Here is a 24,153-nt window from a genome sequence, read left to right as displayed (position 1 = left end):
GAAACAGATGCAGCTGGATTTTTTATTTCTGTGTTAGTCCATGGGAGGTATTTTATTTCCAATCTACAGAGCCTTCCCCTTTCCGCCACCTGGGTGGACCAACAGGGGTACAGATGACCCCCAGATTTATTTTATTAACATTAAAAATGAAGCAAATTTAACAAAAAAATTGTTATAAATAAATTAAAATTCCATTCAGATTGTTTAAAATGAGACACTTAACGATAGTACTTTTATTGTTATCATTAATGTATAAAATGTGTAATAAATAATTTTGTCATCTACTGACTGTTAGCTCTAGAATTAGATCTGCGATATTAAAATAAAATCCTGAAATTCCTTTTATTTAAAAATAGAAAATTTTGCAGTGACAAAAGCAAACAAATTTTTATAATAAATATTTTTAAAGAAAATTATTTCAAAATTTTTTCAGTTATCTTGGTGTACATGTAATGGGTGCTATTATTCTGACATTGGCATCAGCAGATGTTAATACTAGCATTTTTTTTTCAGATTTATATTTAGAGTGTCAAGAAGTGAATAAATTTGAATTGTCAGTTTTTTTTTTATGTATGTTTATGTTTACATATTTCATAATGTTGAAGTGTATTAATATGTGCTACATCTTTAATGTAAGTGTAGGTTATTAAGGTTGGCTTCAATGTTGGTGGATTTTGATTTGCGTCTTGGCGTTGCAAAGCAAATGTTGACACTGTTTCTGTGTGGGGGGCTTGAAAATTTTGTATGAGTATTTTTATTTAAAACTGCATCTCTTTTGACTAATGTAGAATATTTTGCAGTAGGAACAATTAAGTTTGTATATTCCAGGGATATTGTTATTGTTTGGTGATTATGTTCTATCTTAGTGTTTTGAGTTTTCTTTTGTTTGTAGTTCTGAAGGGTATATTGTATCCAAATTTATTAAAATTATGAGCTGTTTTCTCCACGTCTTCATGTTATACAAAGTCTTAGTTCCACTTCACCATCCAGTTAATTGGTTAGTTCATCCGATAGTGTATTAATTTCTTTTCTTGAACTGTTAAACCATATTTTACTAAAAGATCAAATAATTAAACCACAAGGTGATTGTATTAATTAGGTAAAAGATAGAAGAAATATTTATTTCGAAATTACGATTTTATTTTCAGATTCATCCTGTTTAGCAAAGGTTGAGTACAATTTAAGAAGTCAATGAAGTTATTTATTGATTTTGTTTGTTTTTAATGATTGCATAATTAACAGTAAAACACTATTGCTAGGTGTGTTATCACTTAACTGTTATGAGGAAAAATAACACTTAAAAAAGAAAAAAAGATTTCAGCACGTTTAGTGTATCAAAGAAATTGTAATAATTTTTTTAATGTGTTTTTTACTAATGATAAAGAAAAAAGTAAACATAAGTCCAGAAATGTTTTATTTTTGAGTAAAAACTAACAAAAATTTCATCCCGATTTCAGCCAAGAGGCAAAATGATAGCTACTGAAATTTTTAGGACACAGTTCAAAATTAGTGGTTTTAGATGTTTTTGATCAGAAAAAATTTTAATGAAATGCATTCCAGAACTTTACATCAGAATTGTTTCCAAGAGTCCCAAAAATCATATTTGAAAGATATTTTTGTTGGTTAAATTTACAAAAAAAAAACTTTTTAGAGAAATTAATTCCAAGAAAATTTATGTTCATTATTGTTCATTAATAAAAATACTAAGTTAAGAAATAAAATTTTTACTTGAAACAAAACAGAACAAAATTTGGGAGAAAAATGTTAGTTTTAAACCAAATGAAAACTCCTTTGATAATGTAAAAAAATTGTTCAAACTAGATTAATTATTCAAAATAAAAAAGTAAAAAATTATGATATTGTGTGACAAACTTGCAATCAAGTAACTTTTTTAAAATCTGTGAAGTCTTTATTTACACAATGTTCAATCTAAAATTGTTGATCAATTAATTTAATTTAGATATGTTCATTTATTGTACCTGTTGTGCAGGCCTGGTTGATGCAAAAGCTGTTGGATATTGTTCCACTCATGGTTCTCATTACCAACCCCAAAAAAATCTAACTACTCTAGCTATTGATTATATGGATTTGATATTGCCTAATCCAAAGGAAATGTAGAGCCAGAGTTTTGAATAGTATCTTTGAGAGTATGTCAAGGAATGCATCTGGTGAAAGCCTAGGCACCTGCTTTTCATGATGTTTAATATTGGTATATCCTTTTACTTCAGATAATTTTTGCATTTGTATGCTGACAGTGTGTAGATGCATATGATGGTATATTATAAAGAACATAAGATTAAATTTCAGAACGATCGTAAGTTAAGAACTGGAATGGAATGGAAAAAATTAAGTGTGACCAAAATATTATTTATATAAGAAGAATAAATCCCATGAAATATGACTATTTTCAAATCCTAAACAATACTTATACCATATTCATACCCACAATCATCTAAAAAAAGTCAGAAAAGATTTTGGCCTAATTAAATGGGTTTACTGCCATTAGCAAGTACCGTGTTGTTAAGTAACAAAACTAACTTGCAATTTTTACCCTGGTATTGTTATGTGGTTTGAACTATAGTAAAACTTTCTCTGTAAATAAAATTGAATTACTCCAAAATAAATTTTAAATATTTTGAGCTTTAAAATGTTTTCCGTCTACTTGCAAAACTATTAATCACACTAAATTCTTGATAGACAGCAGGAACAGTTGCAGTACATAACCTCGTTTAATTGATCACTACTTTACCAGCACTGAACGAAGTAGACAGCAGATGGGCATGTAACCAGATTATAGATTGCAGGAGGCTATTTCATATGCACCATATTGCTGTGGTTCTCCAGCATAGAATTATTGAAAATCCACACATAACATGTATTGCTGTATTGGTTTGAAAATCTAAATAGTTCAGATATCATTATTTTAAAAATTGTTTAACAGAAAATTATTAATAAATTAATAGTATTTTATTTCACTTTCTACCAGAAATGAAAAAGTCATTATAATAATAAATTCTGTCACCATCTGTGAGTTAAATTATTTATTAATTAAATATTAAAAATGGATAGAGTATTATTTGTGGAGGAAGATTTCTTTAAGAGACATTACATTTTAAGTGATTACCAATAATTTGTTAATGATTAAAAATAAATGCTGTACTATTTTGTTTAATTCTATTCATAAAGTTGTAAATGTAACTGAATAAGTCTACAGCACTTAACGCAATTATTTAATATAATGGAATTTTTTAAACTTTATTAATCTTTTTATTAGTAGCTAAGCATACAGTAATGATTAATAACTTCATAAATTTATTGTTAGTTCAAGTAAATAAACCTTACACTATACATAATTTTTAGTAATACATTAAAGAAATTAGTCTGTGAAAAATTAGATTAATGAACCTAGTCTCTTTACAGTAAACATCTATGCAGTATGTTTTAATTAAGTATGGTTAAAAAATTAATAGTTAAGATATTGTATTTGTTTGGTATTTTTTATTAATTTGAAAAAAGATTGATTGGTATTTTTTATTAATTTGAAAAAAGATTGATTGTAGAACTTTTTAATTCCCTTGTTTTCAAATTCCTTTGGTATTTTACATTATTACTATTTAACAATAACATTTTTAAAAAAATTAACAGTTGAAAATTAAAAAATCCCCTCTTCACAGTTAATAAATTTTTTTCGTTGAAAATTGACAGTTATAACTTATTTTCTTAGTCGGCTAGTTTTCAGAATGTTAGCGAGATCATTGCAAGGAAGAGACAACAATGAGTCCTTTCACTTAGCTTAGAGGTTTATAACCCTTTAGTTCTTAGTAAAGACTTGGAAATACCAATCCCTATAGTAAACTTAAGTAGGTACTTAGTTCTATCTTATAACTTTGTTGTGTGCACTTACCTATTTCCATTTTTTTTGCTATTTTACTTACTGCATTTTTTATCATTCATCAATATTCTAGAAATGGCATCAATAAGAGTTCACTGTGAAGCCAGTATAAAAAGGAAGGTGATTTTATGGAGAAGAAAACTTTCTAGCTCAATTGCCATAAAGTCTGACATAAAAGAAACAGATGTTCATTGGTGGTGTAAACAATGTGATTTGATTTTTACTTGTAAATCTATGACAGAGGGTTTCACAAGACCAAAAATAGGATGATTTCTCAAAGTAGGTAAGGTGCTCAGACTAAAGCACTGCCAGTAACAATGCAATTGTAACAATGTTACAATTGAAGGCAAAAAACCATTGATAAGTTTAAAATTGAAAATTTTAGTGCATCAAGAGGCAGGTGCAAAAATTTATGAAAAGGGAGGGATTTCTCTTAAAACTTCAATTTGCCAGATAATTTTTGCAAATTTTGAACATAAGCTCATCCAGTTTCAGCAACATATCGCTGGACTTTTTGCAAAACGCACATATGAATTTAGAATATTGGAACTGCAGATGAACTGCAGAACCCCCTTAACTTTGATATGCCATGCAATTATATAGTAACTTGAAAGGGTGAAAAAGAAGTAAAAATAGTTCAGAATACAAAAAACAAATTATCACTGAATGGCAGATGGCCAGACATTACTGCCACTTTTAATATTAAACAGGAAAAAAAAATATAAAAAATAAGAAATTTCCCAGTGATTTGATAGTGCTTGCAAACAAGAATGATGGGATTATGGAAAACTGGGTAAATGCCGGATGGAACAGAAGACTCGGGAAACATTCAAAAAACTCAAAAGAAGCTAGCAATGGATATATTTAAAGAACATTAAGCAGATTTAGTGAAAAATAAATTAAAAAGAGAAAATTACGATATGGTGAAAACTCCAGCCTCTTGATGTCTGTATTATGAAGCCTTTCAAAAACCATATAAGAAAAGAATACAAAAACTAGTTAAATTCAGCAAACAATCCTTTAACAGAAAAATAAAAAAGGCAAGTTCTTCAACAATAACGTGTTTCTGTTGCCTGGAATAAAATCCTGAATAAATAATATCTCTGCTTTAAAAAATGCATCGTTTCAAATGCCATGGATCGAACAGAAGACAACCTAAAATGGAATAATGATGACTTTGACACTGCTGACATTTTGGTAATGTTCATGAAAGTGAGGGTTTATCTGATTATAGTTATGTGTTCTATTTAAATTACCTACATGGAATTATTCTTTGCAATGCAAATTTTTATTTAAATTTTAATAGTAATTATCGTATCAAATTATCTATTTTTTATACAGTCCTTTGAAGTAATTTTTATTATTTTTTTTTCTAAAGGTTCTTTGTAAATAAATCTTAATATTATTCTTATTTTCATTCATCAACTTTTTTCCACAAAAACCTTTTGAAATTTTATGGTGCAGTTCAGAATCAGGGTGGCTTAGATTCAAGTAAATAGAGTCTAGTTGTAAAATACTTTACAATAAAATTCTTGAACAAGGAATTGAAGTTAAGGGAATTCAGTATTGCAGCAATTTCTTTTATTATTAAAACATAAATTTGAATCTACTGTCAAAGCAATTCAAACAAAGCATCTATCTACATGGTAATTAATTTCCCCCTCCATTAAATATAAACCAATTTTGCCATTAAATATAAACAAGTTTTATTTATTAATTACAGCTTTATTATATAAAAACTTCTTTACATGGAAAAAATTATTTACATAAGAAAAAGGATGTTATGTTTGCATATTAATGATATTATTACTTGTAATTATTGTTTATTTTATTGACGTATAAAGGGAAATAATAATAATTTAATTTTATTGTATAATGTTATGGTTTTATTGTTAGTATTGTTGTTTAATGTGATATAATTTTATTGATATTACTCATTGTTTTTTATTTATTGCTAGTGTAAGTTTGTATTATGTTTAAATAATTAAATAAAAATAATAATAATTACATTCACAGTAATATTTAAAGAAACCAAAATTAAATTCAGTTTTATAGTGAATAAAATTATGTTTTACTTTATACTGTATACTTTTATTAAAAAAAATACATGCTGGTAGAAAAAAGGATCAGAAGAGTTTAGCTGCTGTTAGGGAGGCTCAGATTGTGTTATGTGGAATTTTCATTTGTTATTTATTAGCATAATCCATTTTTTTTCATTAATTTCAGCTGTAGAACAAATACTGGAATTAGATTTGATGTGTTAAAAAAAATCTTTTATGTTATGTTCTGCACCTTCCTCTCTCATTCTCTCTCCCTCTCCCGTACTCTCTCTCCCTCTCTCTCTTTCTTTCTGTCTGTCTGTCTGTGTAGCCTCCGGAACCACCATAAGGTATTTTTTCAGAGGATGAGTTAGAATATGTATGATTGTAAATGAAGTGTAGTCATGTACAGTCTCAGATCGATTATTCCTGTGATGTGTGGTTAATTGAAACCCAACCACTAAAGAACACCAGTATCCATGATGCTGCACCTTCCTGGAAAAAATTTAACAATGACTTAAAAAGTCAATGTGGGCGTGCTGTTGTGGGTCGGTAGTACCTGAACAATTTTATGATTAATTTTTGTAAATGACAGCTGTTGGCTGATTTAAAACATGGCATGCCATTTCTTGAATGTGTGCAACTTAATAATTTATATTTGTAAAGCTTAATTTGTATGTAATTATAAATAGAATCTAACTACATTGGAATAAATTTTATGCAAATATTTCTTTAAAAATAAGTACTGATGGATTACTGGTAATGCACATGAATTAGTCTCATCATAAAAAGAGCTTTATCACTGCTCTTAAACTGGAATACTGCTCAGTTAGAACATTATGGGTTATGTAGCCCTTTTATTCCCATTACAGCATAGATTTGCTGTAACTGATCCAACAATTACTATTCATTATTGTTATAGGCAGCATTTAATCTTTTTTTTCTAAACACTAAGCATATAACTTATTCATTTCACATATTATTTTATGTTCAATTCAAAATTTTTCTCCCCTTCAGTTTTTGACTGAAGGGAGAGAGTTACAACATGAAGTGGAATTACAACAACCTTAATAAAAATAGTTGAGTTACTGATTTTAACAGTAGACATTTAGGCTTTCAAAAAACCTATTGTTATGTTTTGTGTGATTGTTTTCTATCTGCAAATGTGCATTAATAGGTTGTGGGAATAATGTGTATTCAAAGGGAGATCTGTTAGTATTTGTTGACATGTTAAACTCTGCTGTTAAATACTCCAAAGATGGTTGCACTGATCATTTGCTCTTAACTTATGCATATCTTTACAGTCTGCAGATAATTTAATTTTTTTTTGTTGAATAGTAATGATTATTTTCTAGAGAAATTAGTTGTGTTTATGAATTTATGTTTTAAAATAGTGGAACCCCAGTTATCTGACTTAATTGGAACTGGTATAAGTCCATAATTTCAAAAAATCTGGACAGTTGGCCTGCCTTTCTAATTTTTTTATTTTTACTAGTACATATTTGATTATTTAAATTCATGAGGTTATAAAATAGAAAAAAATACAGTGTAATTGCAAATTAGAAACCAATGTATTTTACCTTATACATCAAAATATTCTATTTTTTCAAAACTTTATTAATGAAAAATAATTAAAAAAAAGTATGTATACTTTAATTTACTACAATTTAAAAAATAACAAATGATTAAACTGAAATGAAAAAAATATTGTACTAAGCATTTTGTTATGAAATAGTATTAATAGTAAAAAAAATAATGTTTACAAGAATATTTATGTACATACAATACTTTTTTGATGAACTAGGAGTTTCAGAAATTATATTCAGCAGTTTGACTTATTGAATTCCTATCAACCCCTAGCACTTCAGAAAGTACCTTGGATTTTATTCTTAGCCCTCTGTAACCTATAGCATTCTTTATATAATTTAAGGCAACTATTTAAACACAATCATTTAAATTGATTTTCTTACATATCATAATGATACTATTTTCTTCATCATCAGCCAAGAATTGTCTTGATAGATTTATGGTACTTTGTTACAATTGGTTGCTGGTAGAATATTCTGAAATTTCTAATTTTTCATTCCAAACTCTCTTGTGAAAGATGAGAGATGGGGCAATGTTAACCAACAAAATTTTATTTGCTTTATCTACTTTGATGTTTTTTATCTGGTATAAAGTAACTGTTTTATCACTGACAGACAAATGAATTGGTTAATTAGACATTATTTTTATTTCTCATCAACTAGATAGGAAGCTTATGCATTCCAGAAGAGCTCGCACAGATCATCATAATTATTCAATCCTTACTCAAATGGTGTTGAGGTTCATTGACTTCCCTTCATGATGCTAATGTTTTGTTTGCTAGTGCTTTACACTTTAATCCCATTTCATCTGCATTGTATACAAAGTCAACATTTCAATCTTCTTCAAGTTTATCATTAAACTTCAAAACAAACCTGTTTGCGTACATTCTATATAGGCTGACATTTTTTTATGTATTTCTGACTTGTATGTCCTAGCCAATTGCTGCTGGCTTTAAAATCTGTATTATCTTGCAGCTTTTAATGAATTTTTTTTTTTATTTCTTTAACATAGAGGTCCTATTATTGACTTAGATTTTTGCGCAGTTGTAAAAATCACTTGATGGTGGCAAATTGAACTTGGCGGATTTCAGCGCCCTCGTCACTTTTCTAGAGGAAAATCTACTTCTCTTTCAAATACAGATACAAATTCTAAAATTATACCTTTTTTTTTGTTTATTTAAAATGCTAGATGTTCCTTTTGCATATTTGCTGCTAACATTTTACCAGATAAGTCATTATTGAGTATATTAATAATATTTACTTTGCCCTTTATTGATAATTAGATGATTTTATTTTTGGACCATTACACGAATACTCATCAAAAATATTTCAGTATCTTTAAAATAATTGTCATAAAAATCAGAATAATAGGCTGCTGTAATTAAGAGAAAAAATTAGTGTACAATAATTCACTAAAATGACCGAGTTCTATAGCTAAACAAGCTATACTTTGATATTTAAAGCTCACTTTGATATTTGTTTGTTACGGCAAACTATAAGTATCTGCTGAAGGACATTGACCTTCTACCTCCATTAATAATTTTACAACATATCACAAAATTTCAATCACTCAAAATAGACAATACTCAAAACAGTATATTAACTATTGTAACATTTTTCTTAATGAATGTTTGTAAATTTTCCATTCACTTTATGCTTTGACTACCACTAATTCATGCAATACTTAGAATAAAATGTTTACCCACTGATTTTCTATAAAAAATTATTAGAAATGGTAATACTTAAAAAAGTTTTATCATAATAAAAATATTTCATAGTACTGAGACAATATTTAGTGATATAAATTAGTAAAGTACTGGCAGCTTATGCTAATCTGATAATTGGTAATCTGGGTAACTGGAATTAGAATAATTTGAGTTCTGCTGTATGCATGTATGTATATATGGTGTGACAATTTAATTTCCAGAATACATCTGAAAAACAATTTAGTAAACAATTCTTTTGTCTAGAATATTTCTCAATGAATATACCATTGCTTGATGCATTGTCATGATGATTACAATTCAGGTCTTTGCTACAAAAAAAAAAAAAACTTGTAATATTTTTAGCACCTCTAAATAGTGTCGGCTATAGTTTGTATCTTTTTAGTAAATATATAGTGAACTATGGCCTTATGTAATAAATATATATATATATTCTACTCTAATCTTGAAGTGTAAACATGAGAAACATAGTTTTGGATGAAGTGGTATCTTCCACTGTATGCTCTGGTGTTTTTAAAGGTATCTTTTGAAGTACCAAGTTTCATCAGAAAGATATGCTTCTTTGCTGAAAGATTGGTTGCAATTTAATGTTACTGTTGTTTCTGCTTGTCATCAAGATATGAATACAATGTTTGTAGAAATTTTTCACATCACCAATTCTTTAGTTAAAGTTAGATTTTTTCCTCTAGTTATTTCAGCCATTAATTATAGCCAAGTGGTTATAGCAAGGTGGTTGTGGAAGGGAGTAGATTTAAGGCTGTGGGAAAACAAATGCAGGGAAGAACTTATTTGTTAACAGGAATCAGTATACTAACCTATGCAAAAAACTTTAAATGTAGCATTATTTACTTACCCAAATTAATGTAACTCTTCAATATCGCTTATTTCACTATCTGAATTGTAATATTGGATTCACTGTCACTATTACTATCATTATAGTTTTCACAATCATTTGCTGTGTTTATTATAATTTCCAGTACCTGGTCAATTGTAGGCCCAGTCTCTAAATAGTTTTTTCTAATTGTTGCACATGCTGGCATTTTTGCATCCAATCATCTTTATTAATTGCATTTATTTTATCTTGCACTAATTTTATACAGTCATCCAATTTGAAAGTCACATTTTTAACTCCAACATAATTCTTTATATCAGCCCATATCATCTCAATTGAATTGAGATCCGAATGCTGTGGTGGAAACTGTAATACATTGTGACCCTTTTTAGCAAATAAACCATCTATCTTATACATTTTAAATCTTGATTTATTAACTGAAATTAATTTATATAGCCTAGATTTAACAGTTTTTCATAGATGTTGTATTTTTTCAGTAAGCCATTCAGTCATTTAACATTTCTTGGAGGTTTATTTTGGTACACCATTCAACTCCAGATTGTTGTGATATGGTGCGTTATCAATTACTAATACCAAATATTGTAAATTTTTTACCAGTTTATTTATAACCCATTTTTCATAATTTCTATAATTCATCCTGTCATGGTAATTGCCAGATTTTTGTCCAGATTTGAAAATCAATAATGCGTCTTTTACAAAACCATTTTCCCCACCAACATGAACGATAATTGCTCTTTACCTTTAGAAGTCTGAGCAATTAACCTGGATGTTTCATTGTAATCATTCTTCCAACAATATGGCCATATGTGTGTTGAATGCACATATTTTTTGTACATATAAATGGTTGGTTATACTTCACCTCTGTAATTTTCTAATGCCTGTAGATATAGTATTCGTTTCTCCCAAATATCAGTTTTTTCTATCAAAAACTTTCTGTTATCATGCGTCTTTTTCCATCTGAACTGTAATTGTCTAATAACCTCCTGCAAAGCCTATTTTCCAATCTTAAAGTCTATTTTGTTCTTTACCACTGTTAATAAACCTTTTGTAGTAGATACTTGACTTGTAAAACATGAAATTCATTTATATTTATCAAAGTTATCAGTGTCTGTTTTCAGTTTATTTCGCGAGAGTTTTTTGTTTGGAGTAGAAAGTATCCACTATCTTATGTTGCATTTTTTTTTACTTCCCTTAGTTATTCGCTGAACATTATGGCAAGAAAATCCTATTGCTTCAGCAACCCTTTCCTGAACTTTTGTTATTGACAATGGACCATCCACAGCTTCTTTTTTCATAAAAGAATAGACATTGAAAATAACTTCTTGAATGTGAGTGTGTAAAACTTTACGAACACAAATTTTCTTCAGAATTTCCATCACTACAAATGTAAAACTGCTAACTATAAAAACACTGAAACACGTCAGTTTTTATCAAATATGCATAATTTAAATCAATAAATAAAAACTAAAATAATAAACAATATTAGTTTCACAAAATAAAAGTGTAAAAACTTATTCTCTTAATAATTTTGATAATTTCGCACATGTTGATTTAACAATAATAAATACTGTCCTTAATGTTTTCTATTCTTTACAGAATACGTTTCTTTGATTTTATTGTTGAATTAAAATGTTTGTTTTTGTTGGTGATGTGATGACTAAAGGATGACTCATATACACATTCAACATTTTAAGAAACAGAAATTTATTGGAAGGAAACAAGACCAAGCTCAGTGATTAATATGTTTAGATTATTTCAAACGTTCATAGCCACAGCTGAGACAGCTGTGAATTTATTTACAAAAACATTAATGCACACAAATTGATGCTTATAAAAAAAATGATGTAACCAACAAAACAAGTTGTACAGTTTTGATTGCCGACCAATGAATTTATTTCAGAAGTTTTATTTTACAATATAAAAAAATTTATAGTATAAAAAAACATGTACATTCATTGTACTGTAGCTAATGTTTTTAACTTTCATTTATACTTTGAATTGAACTCGACGATGTCAGACTGACAACTGAGCAATCAGTGGTCCCCATTTTAATAAATGGTTTTAGTCTGTTACTCTAAGCAGAGGGGAAAGCACCTTGCTATAATGGCTCTGCTATACACACTTAATCATTTGTCAAACCAAACTAAATCTCATACTCTATTCACATTTACATGTCACTACTTTTTCTTCTTTTTTTTTGACTGCCCTTTGAATCTCTTATGGAATCCAGACATTCAAATTTTCAGAGCATTCATATCTTTACATTTTTTGTTTGTGCATGAGTTTAATTTGTGAATTTTTTTTTAGTTAAAACTGTACACAAGTGTTATTGAAGATGTAATTGGTGGTGTTAGAGAAGCATTCCTTGATGAAGGTGTTGATGAACAAGTTTTACAAGAATTAAAACAAATATGGGAAAGTAAGCTGTTATCCAGTAAAGCTGTAGATGTACAGCCAGATCCACCTGAACCTCAGCCTCCTATTGTTAATTCACAGAAAGATGTTGGGAAATATTTAAACAAAGGATGTAAGTAATCTGCAAAGTGTATTTACAGTACTGTTTAGAGTATCAGTAAATATATATAGTGTTATGTTTAAATAATATGCAGAAAAAAAGTATTTTTATGAAAAGTCATAATTAGCTAGTATAAAAGAAATAAGCTATTATCTTATCTACAGAAGGATTCATTCATTGAAGTAATATTTTCTGTATTAATGATACCATTTTTGTAAATAATATATTTATTGTAAATAATATATTTATTGTAAATAATATAGTTGTAAACTATTGGAATAAATATTTTGAGTTTTAATAAAACAACCGATATAATTTTTTTTTTTTTATTAACTTGCAATTATCTTTTTTGTTCATTAATTTTTTACTTTGCGATTCTACTTTTGATCAAGTTTTTCCATGGTATTGCTTGACCTTTCTGAATAAATGCTGCAACTGTTCATTTTCTTTATCCATAAAGTAGCTCATCTATCACTCATGAGATGATCTACGAGTATAAAGTGTATAATTATGTTCTGATTTGAGTAGGTAGAGTTTTTATTTAGTTAACAATTAAAAATCAAAATACCATTATTAGTGCTGTAAATATATTATCTTATATGTTAGAAAATAAGGTAGTCGTTTTATTTAGATAATTCATATTTTGTTTCTATCTGATCATTTTATGAAATTTTATTCCTTATTTGTGTTTTATTTTTCCAGCCGTCGTAAGTCAGCAGCAGTCTACAACACAGCATGTTGCACAGAATGCTGCTACAAATTCATTCCTTCAAGAATTTAACAATAAACCTGTACCAATTCAGATCACTTTACCTCCACAACAAGGTTCAAATGACTTACATCAAAGAGTTCTGACGATACAAGTTCCAGCATCTGCATTACAAGGTATTTAATATTAGGAACATTAGGAAAAAATTATGAAATAAAATATTTTTTGTAGCAAATCACTCTTTTATATACTTACAATGTAGGGTTTATATTATTATATTATGCGGTTGCAAAACTAATTAATGTTCTCAGAATTCCTTATTTGCAGCCATATCTCAACATCTCTATCAGTTCTTGTAACTGAGAGTAATTCTTCTGGTTTTATTAACTTAATCTACTATGATATCATCTACTGTGATATTGTTAAATTTATATACTCATTTAGTATATACTTTTATTGTATTGACTGTTATGTTATGTTATTTGTAACTACAGTAATCCCGTGTTACTTTCATATTTACTCTCCCTAAATTCAATTATTCACAATAGCTAGTACATAAAAATAAAATAATTTTACAATTAAAATTAATTTTACATTTCTTTATTTTGGACTATAATCAAAATTAATAGTATTAATATTAATTAATAGTATTATTAGTCATTTCTTGATTATTTATTAATCAAAGTATAATAATCTGATGTTTAAAGAACTGATAGAAACAAATTTTGAAGTTATTACTAACACAATTCCAGTTCTAGTGTGAATGATTAGAATGACAATGAATACATAGGTGAATGTAAACTTAAATTTTTCAAAAATTCATTAAATGAATTTTTTTATAAGCTATTAAATTGGTTCGAAGACTATTCATTTTGATTCATCAGTGGAATGAAACTAAAAATTTAGATGATAGTCTGAAATTGCAATTACTCTCCATGTAAATGTCATTTTTAAAGATGTTGAAAATGTTAAGTAAGCAAAAATTAACTGAAAAGATTTTTCCTGTGAGCATCATTCAGTAGATAAACTGGATCAACTTATCTTCTTATATTTAGTTTAGGCTTTTATAATTTTTTTTTTCATATTAATAAGAGTAGTGTCATGTTAGTGAATTGGAACATTTTAACGTATTACAAAATTAATGATACTGCTTCATAAATTTATTTATTACATGCATACATTAATGACTAAGATGAGATAAGTGAATTACAAAGAACTTATGAATGAATTTTTAAAATAACTTTAATACTGATAAATTAAAAAAAAACACAGATAGTGCAATTGTAATCAATTTCTACTAATCATATGTTATAATGTTTAGTGTGTGTTATATATAAATCTATATTTTTGTGTTCTATTCTTGAATGTTACAGGATACACATTAATGCAGTAAATTTGCCCTCATACAACGTGTAAAAAATACAGCACTTAGCATGTGCATATAATATATATAATGTGTTGTACAATGTGGCCGTAGTACCCCTGAGTCACTGTACTCCAAAAGTTAATGAAAAACATGAGTTATGATATGTATTTACAACATATGGTATTTTCGTTGGTATTGGTTGGCAATAGTTTTTTACAATGTTATACACACTGAGTAATTACAGCTAAAATAGCTGACACGAGTAGTTACAGTGTCGAGGAGCAGTTAGTAACAAGTGTATGAGTTCATGAACGACAACATACGAATCAAACAATGAAGCTAAGTAGTAATATGTTTTGGCAACGCTTTAATAAGCTGGCACCACAAATAGCAACAATGTTAACTTGGGAAAAACGTGTGTTAGTATTAGGCAGTGTTAAAGATATGGCAGCGGAGTGGACTAAAGTTAATGCGGTTAGACACATGTGCTGCTGTTACAGTTTGCATTGTACAATACAAACCCATAACTGAACCATTAAAATTAATTCTATGTATCAAGTGAATAAATAAAATAATTCATTATTATATCGCATTTTTCATTTATAACTCATTACAAATTTTTAGTTCTAACTTTAGGGAATATGGTGACTTCCCGGCCACTCTGTATATTTCTTACCTTATATCTAGCCATTTATTGTTAACAACACTGTCAATATTTTTTACTGCAGCTTCATGTACGATAAAAGATATTTTCTTCTACATTAAGTGCATTTTGTAGTTCCACTAAAATAGTCTTCCTTTCATAATTTTCATAATTGATAATCTTTACTGAGCACATTTCAATAGAAGAGTTTCATAAATATGAATCATTACTTCATGAGATAATATAATTATTTTCAAATGTTTCTTTACATTCAATTACTGAATAAAAGGTGTACTAATGATTAGTGCATGGATATAGTTTGTTAATTTTATTTAATTTCACCCACAGATATACAGTAATAATATATATATATATATATATATATATATATATATACAATATAATATTCTTTCAGCCTCTGCAAAGCACAGAATTGAAGAAACGCTCTTACCTTTAATTTTTTACGCAAAACACTTTCGGGCCTAAGCCCATCATCAGTGATATCTTTTATAAATTCTTAAACTGTTTACAATTTACACAATAACTTTGTTAGGTTTTACATTTTGTAAAAATTGTTTGTTTAAAATAAAAATTAATTAAAAGAATTTTAAAAAAACTTTAAAAATCTGTAAAAACATTTAAAATAAATTCAGAACAAATATTTGTTCAGTTAAGACTCTGATTCTTAACTTGTAATTCTGTACTTGGGTTGTTCAAGTTTGTTTTTTATTATAAAAAATACAGTATATATATATATATATATATATAAATTGTATTTTTTGATCATACGTGAATCTTATGATCAAATATTATAATCTAGTGAATAATTTGTTATAGTTATATTAAACTGAAAGAAGTGTAAGATCTGTTACAATATGCGGAGTGAAATAATTACATTGCAGTGATGTTTTATATCCTGGAAAAAGAAAGATATATGATAGTAAGGAAAAGTAAAGAAGTATGTAAAAAATTTGCACTATATCCAATGCAATGAAATTATGCTTAAAAACTTTGAAATTTACCAGGTCTTTGATATTTAGAGTCTGACTCTCAGCAGAACTCATTCACTCTATTTATAAAGATTGATAATGTTGTGTTTGAGTACCTGAATAAATTGAATTTAATCTCAATTTTATCTCAACTACCACAATATTGTCACAACTTGGCCTTACATAAAAGTTCTTCCAAAGTTCAATAAATAAAACCATTTGTGTTACAGTATTTTTTTTTATTTCTTAATTTCATTCAGTTTTTTATTTTCCTGGAGCAGTAGTCGCGGATTCCCTGAGAACTGCGTGTGGAGCCCCTAGAGCTCTGCAGAGCACAGGTTAGGAACCACTGGTGTAGTATAATGAATAAATGTTAAAACAATGTTGAAGAAATAATGCAAATACTGAGTTAAACACATAAAATATAAAGATTTTTTTGTTAATCTGGCTATACCAAGAGAGTTTGTCATCAACTTACACTCTGAGCTCAACTTTAAATAGATGACAATACTAGATTGACTTGTTAAAACTTTGAGATTTTAAATAACTTAATTAGTACTTTCATTGTACACCAAAGTTCAACTTTCTCTGACAACTATACTACGTCAAAAAAAAATTAAAGACAAAAATTAAAAATTGCAAAAATTGCTTGTCTTTTTTTTTATCACCACCAAATTTATAGAAAATGTTTGTAAAACCCATGATAGCCAGTCTGGAGATATTAATCAAAATACAGGCCAAAAAATAAGTTCTTGCATACATTTTCCAGAAATTACTATAAATTTTTTTTGTTTTTTAGACTGAGGTTTTAATAATTTAGAGGTTGTTTTATTTAGTGTGTGAATACATCAGGAAATAATTGTAATATATGCATTTGTGTTCAGGTATTTTGCATTTCATATTAAATTACTAAATGTGTGTGAGTAAGTGTTGTATATTTATATATTTAGAGTGCTGTAATCTAGGTGCAGTAATCTTTTCTAAGTATAGTTTTCATGCAGGTTGTAAAGGGTATTTAAATGGGTGAGAGATTGTTCAGGGAACTATACTTTTCAAGTGTTAAGTTGGAAGGAAACTCATTCATGTGATTGATTGAATACTGAACATAGTTTATTGCATAACAGTTCATTCCCCTTCCTATCCGAAATACTTCCACTACACCCATTCACCAATACATACCTGGAGGCAAGCAGAGTGAACTATATCATGCATTATATTATTATTTTTTTTTTTACAGGTAATCAGTTACAGTCTGTATTAACAGGTTCTGTCATTTCTGCAACAATGGCATTACCTCAACACCTTGCTTCTGCTCTTTTACAACAACATGTAACTGCAGCTCTTCAAGGCCAAGCCTCTTCAGGTATTTGTCTTTTATTTATAGTGATTAATGGAAACATTGAATCTTTATAATTTAACTGTTTGTTAGTATTTATATTTATCAATGACTAGTCATTAAGCTATTTTAATTTTATACATTTTTGTGATTAACCTTGAATAAATAATAAGATGTAACAAAAAAAATTATAGTTTAATGACAAACATGTAGGTAGGACTGAATTTGAAGTTAATATTTGCAAAATTCTGCTGGAAAGTAAGAAAATGACAGCTTTATATAAGCTGAAGACAGCCTCCTCAGTAACTCTGCTGTATAGCATGTATTGTTATTCTTTGTGTTAGGGTCTAAAGAAATCAGTGAGTAACTTTCTTATTCAGTTTGTATATAACAAGCTTTTTTTTCATCACAGTGCTAGATTTCAGATATTAAAAAAAAGTATATATGTTCTTAAAAGGAAAAAATGTGAGAAAATGAATTTCAAAGTTGTCATCCTACACACTAGCTTGTTCTTCCTCATTATTACAATCTGTTCTTAAATTAGACCTAAGTAGCATTAATAAGAAAAATTATATTCCTGGCTTTTGTCTAAATGTCTTCTGTGTTAAAATCAGTGGTTCCAATCTGTGACCTTTGGTAGATGGATGGATTTGAATACATGTACCTTTTGACTTATTAGACGTTTTTAATAGATATTTTGTATTGAGAAGATTGATTAGCTTTACTGCAATCCAGATGTATTTCATTCTACATTGAAATGTCCAAAATCTGTACTATTTGCAACTCGTAATAGAATAATAATAATTAAAAGATTTATTATAGTTGAATCTGATTTTCCTACCCAGGATTTTTTTTAAGCCAGCCAATTTGAAAAATTACACCATTAGTAACTACAATTGTCAGTAAATGGTCTGTTTCCTGAATATTATCATTCAATCTTGGGATAATATATATTATCACCCATATTTACAATATAACTCCTACAAAATAAAAACAAGGTGTATATGTATTATTTCTTGATAGAAGGGACCCATTAATTTATTTATTTTTATTATCTGTCTCAAACTTTCTTATAGCTATGATGCATGTAAAGGTTCTGAAGTACAAGAGACACTAGTCAGATTTTTCTACTCACGATACTGCTTGGCTTTTTGCTTTAGAAAAAATGAAGGTGTTGTTCAGTATCATGTATCCTTTCCTCTTTATTTCTTAAAAATAAATATATTAACTCTTCTTCTTTATATGAATGTATATATATATATATATATATATATATATATATATTCAGTTGGCTTAATTTACCAGCTGAGATTTATTATACTTTATTATTTTTCATTATATTGTTCACTTTTATTCTAAGATGCATACATTCATGTTTATCTACATTCATAAATTATAAATACACAACAATGTAAATGATATTAAACATAAATATAAATAAAACATGTAAAGATTAAATAATGTATTTATTTAATAGAAAACTGAACCAGTGCATTACAGTAATAGAGTAAATTATAATACAATAAACAGTAAATTGTAATACAGTAAGCCCGTGCATTATAGTAAATAAATGTTTATAGAATGCCTATTCTATAAACATTTTGGTCCTCCACCATGAATTTGAAGGTTTATATGTGATATTTTTTAAATTTTAATTTATATATGCTTCAAGTTATAATTATTTTTAACCTTTAATATTTGGATTTATGTTAATACATAAAATAAAGGAATTGGTGAAGTTGCTGTCTATACAATGGAAATGGGGTATACGAGACCTTATTTCTTAAGCATTGACATAATATTATTTTTACTTATTTTCTATTTAATTTATAGTATTAAGAATTTACATTATTTATTAGAATTCTTAATTTATTATGAATAAGGAATACCTGTTGAAACAGAAAAGGACTGTTAAAGTTGCTATTACAAGAATCTGTACATTTACTGATGAGTTTGATGTCTCAAAGGGCGATTCTTACGCCCTAAAAATCAAGTTGAGAAACCTTCTTGATTTACAAGGAAAATATGAAGTTATACAGTCACACCTTGAAACAGAATTTGATGATGTTTTCTCATCAGTTCATATTCAAGTTGAAGATTCTTATGTTCCATTGAATGTGGATTGCAATATCTGATAAACAATAATAATCAAAAGACAGTAAATCAAGAAGCCAGTGTAAGCACAACAATTATCCAAATACAATTACAACTGATAACTTACCAATATCTAAAGGTAATGTATTGGATTGGCAGCATTACTATAACATATTCATTGATTTGGTGCATAGTAGAAATGATTTGACAAATTTACAAAAATTGCATTACCTACATCTTCTTTGAAGAATGAAGCACTAGCCATTATTAAGAATTTGCTAATAACAAATGAAAATATAATTCCATTAGAACTAAAAAGAAATTCGATAATAAATATGCAGTTGCCTTTCATAATGCCAAATGAAATTATATTCTAAAGGAAGAATCTTTGGACATGTCCAGATTTATCAATCAAGTGTCTTATGTAAATGCTCTTGAGGTACTGCAAATTCTAATTAAAACTTATGCATCTATTATTCAATTTTTAACTTCAAAATTAGACAACACTTCTAAAACGTGGAAGGAGGAGAAACTATTAAATCAACAGTTCCCACTTTTCAAGATTTGTTAGAATTCCTAGATTCAAGATGTCAAATTCTTGAGAATATTATTCCAAATAGGCAAATCCTCATGATAACAGAGGAAATAACGCTAAAGAACAGTGTTATAACAATACAACCAAATCTTTCACTAAACAATTTACCTCGAATACTAATAAGCAGTATAATGGAAATAATATTAGTTGTTATTCAAAATTTAATTGTAAGCGATGCCTGCTTGTAATTATAATCATCATTTATATGCTTGTATAGATTTTTTAAATTTATCCATTGATGATTGAATAAATTTTTTGAGACATAATAATTGTTGTCTTATGGTTTTAGTAAAGGCCATTCTATTAATGAATGTCATTCTGCTAATATATGTAAGATCTGCTCTTAGAAACATGATACTCTTGTTTATATGGATGAAATTATTGATTCTAAATTGCAGGACAATAAGTCTGAGTATAATAATTATTCTTCATTTAAATTGCAATCAATAATTCTGTCTATGGCAATATGTAATGCCATTGATGTTCATGGTAATGCTTATGCATTTAAATTCTGAAAGTCAAGCAAATTTTTGTATGCATGATTTTGCCCGAGAATTAGGGCTTCCACTTGTGAAAATTAATCTTCTCGTTTTAGGGATAAATAATTCACTTTCTCAATCTCAATATAATATTGTAATTACATTGCACTCTTTATATATGGATTTTTCATTTAGAGTGTAATGTGCTGTTCTTTCAAACATAACAGATTGCCTTCCACCATACACCTTTATTTCACATCTCAGTTTACCTAATTACCTATTTTTGGCAGATCCTGATTTTAATGTAACAAATGGTATCGATGTACTCATTGGAGCTCAATTTTATTTGAGTTTTATTTTCCCTGAGAAATTTATGTAAAATTTAAATATCCTATTGTCCAAGAAACCAAATTAGGATATGTTCTCAGTGGTTGTCTTCCTCTTAGTGTTAAGGGAAATAATTCTATTACATCATTTTTTTTCTTGTAAAGATTTTACAAATTTTTCAAATATAATTGAGAAATTTTGGTAGATTGAAGAAATTAATACTTGATATTTCACTTAATGAAAATTCCATCATAGCTTCCGTTGATCATAATTCTTCTATTCCACCTAATCAAGAACATTACATGCGAACATTATGAATTCTTTGGAATAACACATCAGACATATTACTTTACCAAATTACCCATTTCAATGATTCTAACATTTACACTAAAAGAAATATTCTGTCTGTCATAGCTGGTGTATTTGATCCTCTAGGACCCATTGGTTCTATTGCATTCTCTCATAAACATTTTATGCAGTTACTATGACAAATTAAAATTAAATGATGAAAGACTATCTAAACCAATATTATCTCAATGGCTCGCCTTATTTAAACAGTTATCTTTAATTGAATCAGTTAAAATAAGCTGTTCTATAAATCCCAACAATAAAATTAAATCTATAATTCCAACAATGCAACAAATGGTGTTTTCCTTCATGTAATCTTTCAGTTGGTGATTTAACTTTGATCACCGAGGATTCTACTCCCGTACTTTGAAAGCATGGAGTTGTCACCCAGGTTTATCCGGGTTCTGATAATCTGCTAAGGGTTGTTGATGTAAATACTGCTAAAGGTCAACTAAGAAGACCAGTACATAAGCTATGTTTACACCCAATCTCTAATGAGTAGTAACATTTTTAAATAAGTAGTAACATATTTTTTAAGTTCATAACAAAATTTATGGAGTAATAATATTTCATTTGATTTAATATTTATTGCATTGAATTGTTATTTTAACTTAATTTGTTTTGTAATCTTTTAATGTGTTTATTAATATGTTCTTGATTGTATTGTTGTTTATAACCTTAGATGCATATTTATATTAATGTAGTTGTAACATCACTTTCATATTGCTCCTATACTCCCTAAACAATATACAGACTAATTATTTATACTACGTACAGGTGCACTTACATACAACATATACATTCATACATACATACATACACACACACAAACATATACATGCACATACATGCAACATATACATTGTAAGATTTTTTATTAGATTTCATTGAAGCACCAACATGAGTTATTGATAGATTCATACAGTCTAGGTTTCCCAAGACATTTATTTATTTTATGAAATATTCATGCTTGACTAGGTTCCCAAGACAGTTATTTACACACATATATGGTCAATGGCATCGAGATTATACCAGCCATTGAATACATCTTCACATTAGATTCATGAACAACACACTAGAAGAAATCCTAGATCTACATGATCCTAGGTACAATTAATCTATGAGGTACAACTTACCCTAGATTTATCTCTAAGAGATAATTCACACATCTTGTCATTGGCATTGAGATTATACCGGCCATTGAATACATCTTCATGTTGGATTCACGAACATCACATTGGAAGAAATCCTAGATCTACAGGTGTCACTTGAAGAATTGATCATCCACTGCATTTTAGTGGGCTCAGCATGCTGATGTACAACAGTATGTTTGACCCAGTGAAGAAGGCAATGGAAAATCACTTTCCTTAGTAATCCTGTTATGAAATCTTAGTATCTTGAGAATGGATGCACCAGTTCTGGGCTTGTCAGTTTCAGGTAACCTAACATATGTATCATATATATAATAAAATTTAATGTGAAGTAATTTTATTTTTTTATTATTTTTCAGGAGTTACACATCAACAACAGCAGCAACAACAACAGCAACAAATGCAACAGCAAGCGCAACAGAATATGACAAACCAAATAAATAATCATGTTACACAACCAAATGATAGTAGGCAGCTTTTTGCACACCATAATCAGGTAAGAGTATTTACTCATTAAACTTACAAAAGTTTGATATGAAAATGTTTGTTCTTGAATCATTTTTTCATTACTGTCAGGTAATAAAGAAATAATTAATTTTCATATCATATTTAATCATCTTTCTATCTCTTCATATGGGTTTATTATAATTTTAAAACCCCTTATAAAATCTGCTACTGAGCATTGACATTCATATGTCTTTTTTGGAAACCTAATTGGCATGTAAATTAGTGGTTAATTTCGCTATAAATGTCTTTTTTGTCTTATATGGTAGTACAACTATTAATGATGAAATTTTTATAATTACTGTTTTATGGTGTAACATTAATTTTCACCTATATTTAGTATGCTCAATTGGATTATTTTCAGTGTTTGTAATATAACCCTCTAGTGAAGGCTGGTTTGTTGGGTATAACCACACATCATACAATTTTGGGTAAGAAACTCTGTAGGAAGAATGTCTTCTGGTAGCTGTTACATTGGGGTAGAAAAGTAGTTTTTCTGGAAATGTATTTATAGAGACTAAAACTTGGATCTGTAATATAATTTTCCTATCTTGAGTAAAAATTTCCCAATCTTTAAGTGATTGAATAGAATTAGTGTCATTGTCTGGAGGTGGCTTTAAAGTTATCCTAGAGTACGATTGTTTGTCATGTGCTGGAGTATCTATGGGAAGGTTGTCCTTTATCTCCCTTTCCTTATGTTTGATCACTTCTTCCCCTTGTGGTTTCTGTTTGTGTAGGTCAAACCTCTGCTAGATTATTCCAGGAATGCCTTCATGTGTTCTGTTGGGAAGATATTCCAGAGTTCCATGTCACCAGTTATGCCATAAATTGATTGAATCTTTAAGTCTTCTAATTCCTCCTTAATTATTAGTATAATATGTCTGCTGTAAAAGATCACTGAATCACTTAGATTAACACTGATGGACCTTAGATTGAACGAATGGAAGCCTCCTTCTAATTTTCAACTGAATGAAATTTTTAAATATCCTGTAAATTATAAGGC

The 24,153-nt window shown here is 28.1% G+C and overlaps 1 protein-coding gene across 1 annotated transcript in view; it reads left to right on the top strand.

Annotated features, from left to right (window-relative positions):
- The window catches only part of LOC142328202 (transcription initiation factor IIA subunit 1-like), a 50,194-nt gene that overhangs the window by 5,532 nt on the left and 20,509 nt on the right, over positions 1-24,153 (top strand). The window contains exons 2-5 of the mRNA XM_075371786.1: positions 12,402-12,621; positions 13,312-13,494; positions 17,554-17,679; positions 23,006-23,142. Of these exons, the coding sequence (XP_075227901.1) occupies positions 12,402-12,621; positions 13,312-13,494; positions 17,554-17,679; positions 23,006-23,142 (666 nt within the window). The remainder of the gene's footprint in view (positions 1-12,401; positions 12,622-13,311; positions 13,495-17,553; positions 17,680-23,005; positions 23,143-24,153) is intronic.

Source organism: Lycorma delicatula, chromosome 7, assembly GCF_047948215.1.
Source record: "Lycorma delicatula isolate Av1 chromosome 7, ASM4794821v1, whole genome shotgun sequence".
NCBI lineage: Eukaryota > Metazoa > Arthropoda > Insecta > Hemiptera > Fulgoridae > Lycorma > Lycorma delicatula.
The sequence above is the reverse complement of the archived record's forward strand: the minus strand, read 5'-3'. Positions and strand labels throughout refer to the sequence as shown.